We start from the raw sequence: 11,200 nt of genomic DNA on the forward strand, positions 1-11,200 counted from the left end.
CTCAGAAACCAGAAAACAGTTCTTACTGTGAGTGAATGAGATTACCCATTTCTGAAATAAAACAACCACCAAAATAATCTGCTTCCCCTATGACACAGTGTCCAATATATAACAGAAAAAATAATGACACACCTCACAATTGAGAATCTTATAAGTCACATAAATACCATAACAAAACATGAATCAAACCAGTAAAAAAAACTTGGTAACTCTTTCTGTAACAGCAAAATACAACAGACAGGAAAAAACAAGATAGGAAAACATTTATGAACAAAGGACAGAATAACAAAGACCCAATGGTACCAGAAAATCAAATATAAATTGTATGTTTTTTTTTTTTTTTTTTTTAATCAAATAACTGTTACAACTTCCTAGCAGGACACAAAATAAAAAACTGCAATAAAATATAATTTTCTGTTTCTTTTTCCTTCTATTTTCAATTGTCCTTTTTCAATATATATGTGTAATGAAGAGGCCTTCATTACTGGGTTAATTTATTCAATGTATTGTATAGCACTGTAAAAAAACATTTGCACTTTCTCACTATGCACTTTATTTAGCACTGCACTTTTAAAGTAGATCTATAAATTAATAACATTTTGCACACAGGAAGTTTTAACTGTATTTATTGAGTATTTTAGGTATTGGGTTATCGGGTTTGGAAAAATAAAGCCACAAGTGGGGAAGATGGAAGCAATCCAGTCCTTTCCAGTTCCTTCTACAAAGAAGAAGGTGAGAGGATTTCTGGGTTTGGTGGGCTGGTACCGGAAATTCATGCCTTTGTTTGCAGAACGATGAGCTGTCCTGATGCAGCTAACAAGGAATGCAGCCCCCAACAAAGTGTGTTGGACAGAAGACTGTGAGAAGGCATTCAACGATCTCAAACAAGCAGTTTGTACTCATCCAGTTTTACACACACCAGACTTTGCTAAACCATTCATCTTACAGACAGACGCCTCAGGAGTAGGGCTTGGAGCTGTCCTGCAACAAGAGGTGGACGGTGAGAGAAGACCCGTGGTGTTTCTGAGTCGGAAGCTCCTTGACCGAGAGACGAGATATTCGACAGTGGAAAAAGAGTGCTTTTTATTATGTTAATGTGTTATTAATGTTATTATGTTATTGTTAATAACATGTTATTATGTTATTAATTTATTATGTTGGCCACAAAGTGGGCTATCGAGGCCCTCAGGTATTATCTGTTAGGACATCACTTCATCCTGGAGACTTGGCACTGCAGCCATTTGACTTTACAGTTCAGTACAAGCCAGGAAAGTCGAATGTGGTTGCTGACTGTTTATCCAGAGTCTCAGAGGACTGAGATACTGAGCTCCAAAAGAGGAGGGAGGAAATGTAATGAAGAGGCCTTCATTGCTGGGTTAATTTATTCAATGTATTGTACACTGTAAAAAAAAACATTTGCACTTTCTCACTATGCACTTTATTTAGCACTGTACTTTTAAAGTAGATCTATAAATTAATAAAATTTTGCACACAGGAAGTTTTAATTGTATTTATTGAGTATTTTAGGTATTGGTGTGTAGCCTTTGTTCTGGGCTCTGCACAGCTGCTCCTCATTGGCCAGTGGAGGTGGTTGACTGTGAAGAAAGAATAATTGGTACTCAGAGCAACGAGCTATTGGTGGATAAAACTAAGTAAATGATGTGCATAATTTATTAGGTGTGGAATGTGCTAATATAGTGACTCACCTGTCTTTTCTGTGTCCTCTCAGGATGTTTGGACAAATATTGTCCTAAGGGGATGGACAATGATATAGGTACTGGGAGAGACCATTGAGAAGAATGGGAGAGGGGTGTATTGTTTTATGGTGTACTGTTTTATGGTGTTTTAGTAAGGGTAAGGATAAAACATAAAAAATATTTATAAAAAGGAAGTTGATGTGGTTGTAGTAAAATGTATTTTATTCAATTAAGTGGAACAGGGTAAGATGGGATTACCTTATGAATTTTCAGATTGTTTTATCTGTTACAGCTGGGACTATTTAAGATTGCAATTTTCACCTGTGAGACAGATTTTGAGATTTTGAGATATTGAGACATTGAGATTTGTGAGACCAAGAGTGTGACTTATTGTTTGTGATGCTGGGAGGAATAAACCTGCTGTTCCACCTAAACTCTGCTTGATATCATCTATCTGCACTGAAAAATCCAGCCGAAAAAGGCCAACCTGTTACAATATGTATTAAACACATGCAAACTAAAAGGTTAATGGATTACCAAATTAGCTGAACATGGTCTCTATTTTTATTCCCCAAGTCAAGTTTCTTCCTTCTTCATCAAACAGGCATAAAATGAATACGGTAAAACATACGACAACATATAAACACATTTCTGTTCTAAAAGTCTGTAAAAAGCTTTCTATGCTAAGGAAGAACAAAATGCTAATTTAAAACAACATTGCACCGAATATTTTGATCAGCCTTCAAAATCAATATTTACAATTATCATAAGCAACACAGAATTCACATTTTGTTCATTTTATATCATCCCTTTGATGGATGCTGCCTTTCATGGACAGCTTAATGTTTGAATATGTGCAGTCGTTTGATGTCTCCCTCTTCCATCTTACAGGTTTTCGTGAGAAATTTAGCGCCACATAGTTCATCCCTTCCTCTTCACCGTCCTGCTAATATGGGTGAGACATCAGAGTTTAGTCTTGTATACAAAATATATTGTCTTCAATTATTTAAAAAATGCCCAAGTATCTATGTAATGGATACTTTTTTTATGGAACAGAAACAGAAATGCTTTTGGCCTAATCTGGCAATGCAGTGACTGACATCTTTAATGGAGTAATCATAAGACAAGTGATAAGCTGCTGCTGTAGATGCTATATTTTTATCAGTGTCAGTGTTTCATCATGTGTCACAGTCTGTTTTCTTTACACAAAAGTTGTATGCAAAACTAATCTCCAAAAAGAACATCATGTATCGAACAAAATAAAATGGGTTGTAATTCATTTGCTTTTTTTCAGGATTTTAATGCAATCAAGTATCTCACATTGCCCACATTACCATTTCCCTTCTTCATTTATACATTGTTTGCAATTATTTCTGTCCAAAGTGGTGTTTTTTGCATTCTTTTAGTTCAATACAAAACTATTGTTGCCAATAGGTGGAAAGTGCACTCTGCTAGTTTTGCTGAAAGAAAATTAAAAATTATTTTACCATATTGCATGGTTGATCCTCATCCAGCTCAGTAAGACATGTGACTGTTGTGTCTTCTGTTAAAGGAAAAAGACATTAATTGCAGCAATCATCCTTTTTACCATCAGATAAAACCCCTGTCGATATTGGGTGAGATCAATCTTTGTTTCCACATATGTTATGGGAAATCACTTAATTGAGGCGCAAAAGTATTGGACCTCTGCATGATTGAGTAATGTTAGAATATGCACTGACATTTTCTGTTAAGATGTTGCTTATCTGTTACAGAGGCAAACTCAAAGTATAAACATCATTAAATCAAACTGTGTTTTCTTATTTGTTGGACCAGACTTGCAAATGAATCAATATGAACTGAATATGATTGTTATATCTATAATCTGTGATGATTTAAAATGTATCATGTACGAGTCTAAATTGTAACTCGGCAGTTCGGTGCATCCTCAGAAAGTATGAGGCGTTCAGGTGCATGTTATGAGAATCCTCTCTGTAAAATTCTCTATGAATTATGACGTGGTTTATACTTTGCAGATTTAAGGATGTAAATGCTCAAGAGGTAAATCACTAGTTAAATGTTAATTCCTCCTAACAGGAAGTAAATTGGGAGAGGCTTTTGAGAGGAAAAGTGAAGGCCTCTCAGTTAAAGGGAGCGCCTTACATAATGTCATAACTGTGTTATTTAAGACCTTAAAAGTGAAACAAGTAAGCAAAGCTCATCAATCTGTCTGTGTGAAGATGTGAACCTACACTTGGATGGACTTGGATGTGACTGATACAATTAGCCCAGACTTTTGCAACGGCTTACCAATAGCTTTCAAACGCCTGGAGCTCTGTGGGTTTGATTTTTGTACAGTAATATTATGTTTAATTGTAGAAACCAGCCCACAATCTAATTGAATTCATCCAATTAGTCATTTTTATGAGTAATGTGGCCAATACCATTCTAAATGAGGCCGTGATCTACATAGTTTTAGTCATGTACTATTACATAAATAAGATAGTGTTGATATTATACACACGATAAACTTACCTTTTTGACTTTCACGAAGTTCTTTTGGCTTTCTTTTTTGGAAAATCAAAGTGATGTTCACAAGTACAGAACAAGCCAAAAATCCTCCGAGCAGTACAATAGCATACAGGAACAATTCTTCTCCTAAAAATAATAACATGTACTTTACATCTTATGCAACACATGCAATATTATTTTACAGGTTTTCCAGAATCCAATCTTCAGCTTAGATTCAACTTTTATTTTTTAACCAGTGTTTACCATTACTCTGTAGTAGCGAAGTAGAAAATTTATGTTAATCCCGAAATATTTTCATTAGCATTTGGGCTTGGGTTGTTTTCAGAAAACAATACCTGAAACTTGTTTTTTTTAAAGTCACACTATGGTAACTGATTTCACTTTTACAAATCCATTTAATTTACAAGCCAAGAGAAGTATTGCCATACTTCTTGCTCTACATAACATAGTGTCATTTTTTTTAATTTGTGAAAATCTGTGAATTGCACTGGTTGCAAAGCAATTGTGTTTTATTTATTGTAAATACAACATTTCTACTTCTAGAGTCTTCAGGCACATGTAAATTAATTGCAAAGTCAAGAAAAAAGATAAAGATGTACCTAAAACCTTACTTGTCTCCACTTTGGTTCCTTTTCCAAACAGAATCTCTCCACAAGTGACCACTGCACAGTAGTAAGTCCCAATGTCCGAGGAATTTTGTATAGTTTTAGACAGACGGTATTCACAGCTGGTTCCTGCTTGTTTTCTGCAGTTGTTATCAGTATAGATGAATCCTGGATTCGATTTTGACTCTGCTCTGAACCAGAACACATCATGTTCAGCTGCACACTGGTCTGTGCTTTCTTTTTCTTTTTTCTCTGAGTGAAGTGAACACTGTAGAGTCACATTGGTTCCAAGCAAAATCGACTTTATGTCTGACGTTTGTTTCACACGAAAAGACTTTTTATTTTGAGAATCTGAGTTTGAAAAAGCAAATTAAAAATATTTTTTAATAATGTGATTTGATTTGGCATGAATTCAGAAATAGCAAGAAACCAAATATGAAGTGATCTTACCATTCACAATCAAATTTGTGCCATTAATAAATGCCAGGTTGTACGCTGCTCCTGCCTGACATAAATATGTTGCTTCATCATCTTTGTTGACATTTCTGATGACGAGAAAATTTATGTCTCTCTCTTTTCCAGGTTGGAACCTTGAGTTTGGAAAGTTCTCATCAAGCTGTAAGCCACTAAAAGTCCCGCTAACAACTGTTTGGACCATATATCCATAATTTATCTTATACCAGAAAAATAACCCAGTATCATGACCAGATGTATCACATGTCAGATTCACAGTTTGGCCGAGTTCAGCTTCAGTCAGAAGGATTTTGTCAGGAACCTTTACGGCTGCAATCGCAACTAAAACAAAGAAAGAACAAAATTATTAAACCCACAGAATAGCTAAAAGGACACTAACATAATCTGAAAACAAAACAAAATCTTTACACATTTAAATAATTATCTTCTTTGAACTCACTCATTGTTCTGAGCAGAATTAAAGCAGGCAGTCCTCTGAACGTTGCCATTGTATCACTGTTCTCCTGCGTGAAGGACTATTTTCAACTTGGGTGGAAGATTGAGTTTATCAACGTCAACAAGACTGAAATCACGCTGATTGGTTAAAATGCTGAAGACGCACACCCCACAAATCTCATGAAAATGACCCATTTTCATCTTCACTGCAATAAGAAGTAATAACTGTTACACATTACTGTAAGGAAGTACCTCAGACTTGGGTTTTTTTGTTGTTTGTTTTTCTATTTTGTGGTTTTGTAAAACAATTGTGCAAATATAGATTTTAATTTTTTCAAATAAAGATATAATGCCAAAGGTTTGGTCAACTCACCATACACGCAACGTAGGTTTATTTAGTAAATGTTTAGGTTAGAGAAGTCTCCTTTGAACTTGGAAAAGATGCACAATATAAAGAAAGCATTACTTTCACATTACAATACTGTCTGACATTACATTTAATTGCTAGTGGCAAATAGCTTTTTATAGATTTCAGTATCGTGAGCCATGTGTCCTTGTTATGTTACTTTATTTATATGTTTGTGATAAGATAAAATAACTGTTTTCTTTTTGAAGTTAGAAAAAAACTACTGTATATTTCAAAGTTCAGTCATCAATTTGTAGCGAAGAGAATGACAAAGGTAATACTAAAAGTAACAGTGCCCTCTCTTTAGGTTAACATGTTTACTCAGTGCTATAATTAAAGTAGCTAAATTCTATCCAGAACAGATTTATTATTAAAACTAAACAGAATTTATCCCAATGCTTATAATATAGGAACTTTTCCCTTTATTTTTAGCTGATATTAAAACATTTATCAACAATCTGAAACATTCACAAACACACAATACAGTATGTTAGGTGTGGTCAGGTTGCTATAATGAAAGCTGTTTGGTTTTCAGCGTCGTTCATCCATATTGAAGACACTGTATCACTGTTTGAGCAGAAGAATTTCTATTTCTCATAACTTGACGCTGTAGGGGAATATTACAGGCACAGGTAATGTCAATGAAAAACAGTGAAATGTTTATATTTTTTAACTGAACAATGTTTCAGGGAACAAACAGTGCAGCAAAAGAAAGCAGATGTTGTTGAAGTAGATTCTCTGCTGGAAATCAGGTCTTTTACATTTGGACTTTAGATTTCTTAAGTCATCACAATGTAGCAATTCTCGCCTCAACATTACATAGGTCTCGCAAATATACTGAGTCCAAATGTCTGAAGAGAAACAAAATCAAAACTACATACCACATGTTTGAATATTGTATTACAAAAATAAATAAATGGATAAATAAATAAAGAGGAAATTTTAAGTCAAAATAATCTCTGCTGATGACATGGATATGAATACATATTTAAAATATGTATTCAGTTTAAAAGGGGCAGATATTGTGTTTTTCGCCCAACTTTAATGTGTGTTCATGCCCATTTTAGGTTTATCATAAAAGTAGCTTCATTCATGCAAACCGTACGAGACATTTAAGAACACGGAATGTTTTTCTTTTTCACTTTTTATACTAATCTGATTAAGTAATTAACAGGATGTTTATTTTATTTTTTCTTATCTAAATAATCAGACCATAACTTCATGCTATGGATCTTTCATAGATCCAGCCTCATCAGCTGACACCAGTCATAACAGATATTCTAAAAGAGGATTCTGTTAGAAAACATTTTTTAACTGAATCTGTTACAGATTTGGTTAAAATTCAGTTGTATGTGAAATAGAGTTTCGCTTGCCACCATCAGCTTGTTTGCCGTTGCATGAATGACTGAAGTAGTGTGAAATGCTTTGGGGCTTTTGGACAACAGCCAAATAGATTACAGTATTTTTCTGAGTATGCTCACATAAATGTCATTTTTGATCAGTCATAGAATCACAGTTAGATTTGTTGCTTTACTACTCTTGACACGGCATAGTATGTTTTTATTTTACTTTGTTCTTGAATTTTATTTCTGAATTCTCCTCTGGGATGTAAGTCTACAGTTGCCTTTGGTCCGATTCTTCATAGACGAGTGTCCCAAATACCACTTTTTACTTCTGGTTTCTGCACTGTTGCAAGGTGAACTCATCTACTCACCGACGTTTCTGCCATGCAGAGATAGGTCCAGCCTTCCACTATTCTGAGGATCTATTTACTTTTCTACATGCTATTGATAATGTCGCATCTATCTGCTACAGGTAAGGGAAGCATAGAACCTCATTGCCACAATTCAACAAAACCGAGTAAGACACACAGTTTCATGATATGTTAAGTTATTTTGAGAACTGTAAGAACACTGTTCAAAGTAAGTTGGGTTTTTCCATTTACCAGTGACACAAATTTTAAATAAATCTTGAAAAACTGTTGAACAGAAGCTAAATCTAGCCACCTGAAATGTAGATGCTTGAAACAAATAAACTGCATATTGTCGCCACATTGGGTTACATAAGATACATTTCTTGTTTGCTTTCTAAAAAGTACATCTTCAAAGTGTCAGGTACACTGTGTTGACGAAATGGTGTGCAGAAAGCAAATCAGGTCGACAAACTTGTGCTTTGATGAAAAGCTGCTGTCAGCATGTAAGCCTGTTGGCCTCACCACTTCAGAGCGGGCATGAGGTCCTCTTATCTCTGAATGTGAGCCCTGTTGCTTATGTTGGGCAGACTTCAACAACACATGCAAAGACTGTGCCATGCCGGTAATTTGTAATGGAGCCCCTGCTTAACTCATTTATGAAATGTCCACCACAGGTACACCTTAAATGACAAAACATACTTATAAGATTACCAAAAGCACTCTGGAAAAGGAAATGCAATTCCTGTAGTCAGATGGTTAAATCTCTTGTGTCTGCTAAATACAGCAAAAAATTTTATTATTAGCATTTATGACTGGCAGAATATGTAACAATGCTAATACAATTGTTCTGATTAGCTATACCTTTTCAAGAGATAACTGAGTCATGCACTCAACGGAGAAGTGATACAGCAATCGCTTTCACCACAAATGTCTATTCTGTTGTTACTTAACCACTAACAACCTCCTCTGATAACTATCACACCTCCATCATGGGGGGGTACTCCTCTACAACTGCAACCCACTCTTGGCAAAACGGTAATCAAGCCTGAAAAAAACCACTTCAGATTTGCCTCAGTTGCCACAGTAAAGGATCTGGGGTATTTTCATGGTCTTCAAACTCCCCAAATGTCCCTCTGCAGGAAGCTCCACCCCAAAACTCACACAGTTGAAAAGATATATGAACATCTTCTTTAAAAGACGCTCTCTACATTTATGTCATATGTTCTTTATGAATCGTTTGATGGATGGAAGTTGTTTTGCTGAATGAGAAAGAACGTGACATTATTACTGATTTGTTTAAATCCATGTGCGATTGACTCCCACCAAATTTGTCAACAAATGTTTATTTCAAATAAATACAATTAATACAAAGAAATAAAAACACATGGACGGCTGACTCAGTTGTTGATCTAATGCAGTTGCAGACAAAGAAAATATCACTATGGTTCCGCCTCTGTTCATATTTGAGTCACCCACTGGGGACTTTCTGAAGGTAGGTTGACTGGACTATCAAGTTGATCTTTTCATCTCAATATACTCAAATAGCAACAAAAAAACACAACGTTTAACTGCATTTTGTCTATTGCTATATACTTTCTCTGAACATTGCTGAAAAGGATGCAAAACAGGTCAACGACAAGTAGATTGTGCAGAGGATTGCGCAATTATTGTCTCCATGGTTGCAGATGGAAAATAAATAATGAAAAGGACAGCTCTGGCAAAGAGAATTTGCCGACTTTCTTAGGCAATATCTAAAGAAACAAATATTTTTCAGAGGGACTGCAACAATCATCCACCGTATAACTTTTAAAGTATGAAAGTTTGTAAAAGGTAAAAAAAAAAAAGAGTTTGTTTTTTTTCTCTTTTGTGCTGATCCCAAAACAAGAAAATGTATTTCAGGGGGAAATACTTCATCTTGGGGTGTTTTAATTCAAATGCAAATATGACAATGAAAAAGAATTGTTTGCATGAACCAAGAGTTTGCACTTCACTACCTGTGAAAGAAGAAGCAAAGCCACATGCGGTGGCAGAGCTGCAAGATGTAGGCTGTGGCTGGCCATTTCTATGCGTCTGGCAGACCGCACAACGTGTTTACTCAGAATGTTCAACGGCCTGTGCGTCAACAGGATATGCAGCCAAAGTGCACTAGAAGTTTCGTTGAGCTAAATTTAGCAGAAACTATTTACCTGATGGTATGCATTCCTGGAAAATGATTTTTTTATTGTTAAAATCAATTAAACAAAATATTGACTTAACCTATACGACTACAAAAACTGCAATTACTTTAATATTTATTGACATTTTTAGTAAGCTTAATGAACATGTCAGTCAGTTTTGAGATTGCTCAGTTAAGGCAGGGCGTGTGTGTTCAGAGTGATAGGGGGTTGTCAAATCAACCATGACAATGTGGCAAAACCAGCAGAGGCAGGTAGAGTATCCAAAAATTGGACTCAAGAGTACAACTAATTCAGCATATTTATACGCAAAAAAACAAAACATGAGTACATATGAAATAACTCCAATAAATCAATCAAATAATAGTAAAAAAAAATATTTTATATGGAGGCTACTTATGTAGTCAATAAATGATGATAATGTTTCATTTAATATTAAAAAATCATGTATCAGAAAAACAAAAATATTAAGTAACATCTAAACACTGGTATTTTGGTGATCAAAAAGTTAGCCATGGTGGTCAAGCATCCAAAAGTTTAATTTATGCGAGTGTAGCGTTGCTTCATAATGTCACTGAAGCAAAAGTAAAAAGCCTAGTGTGGTAAATTACTTCTCATAGTATACTTTTTCCAAAAAGTAAAGTAAATTTAACTTTCAATCTCTGAAAACCTGTGACGACAACCCACTCCCAGGTTGTCTGCATTGTCAGGTGAGCATAAGCTCCTTCATCATCAGGTTAGGCTGATTATCCTAAAATGAAGAAAAATCTTGAGGCATTGCTGTAATATGTTTTTCAAAAGATAAATGACATTCAACAGGAAGACTACCTCATAATATTGACCTTCTCATGTGAGTTTAAACAAGAAAACAAAACCGCCATGCATGTGGTGCAGCTGTGTTGCATCAAGCAGGGCTTTGATTTGAATTATCTTCCTGTGAGGTTGCATATTTCACTTATTTATGGTACCAATAGATTTAGGATGGGTTTTTTTTTCTAAACTGACAATGTATGGAAGCCCATTCAGAAAGCCTTGCTTCACCTGTTTAAATGCGAGGGTACGCACTGGTGCACCAATGCACCCGCTTAGACGAGGAGTAAAAAATGGGTGATAGAGTTTCTCAGCTCCATAGCAAATCACATCCCACGTCTGCCTTTGGCTTTGTCTACAAAAGGTCTAAGGGGGTCATTTCAAGATTGAAACTC

General features: G+C 35.3%; 1 protein-coding gene across 1 annotated transcript; it reads right to left on the bottom strand.

Moving 5' to 3' along the window:
- Positions 1–1,496: 1,496 nt before the first annotated feature.
- LOC129360584 (uncharacterized) lies at positions 1,497–5,813 on the bottom strand. The gene is made up of 6 exons (XM_055030906.1): positions 5,727–5,813; positions 5,264–5,608; positions 4,820–5,164; positions 4,212–4,334; positions 3,185–3,240; positions 1,497–2,640 (listed from the first exon to the last, which is right to left on the bottom strand). Exons 1-6 carry the CDS (start codon positions 5,773–5,775, stop codon positions 2,491–2,493), a joined length of 1,068 nt encoding a protein of 355 aa, XP_054886881.1. The 5' UTR covers positions 5,776–5,813; the 3' UTR covers positions 1,497–2,490.
- Positions 5,814–11,200: the final 5,387 nt, after the last annotated feature.

This window comes from Poeciliopsis prolifica, unplaced genomic scaffold (assembly GCF_027474105.1).
Source record: "Poeciliopsis prolifica strain line A6 unplaced genomic scaffold, Auburn_PproV2 SCAFFOLD006, whole genome shotgun sequence".
NCBI lineage: Eukaryota > Metazoa > Chordata > Actinopteri > Cyprinodontiformes > Poeciliidae > Poeciliopsis > Poeciliopsis prolifica.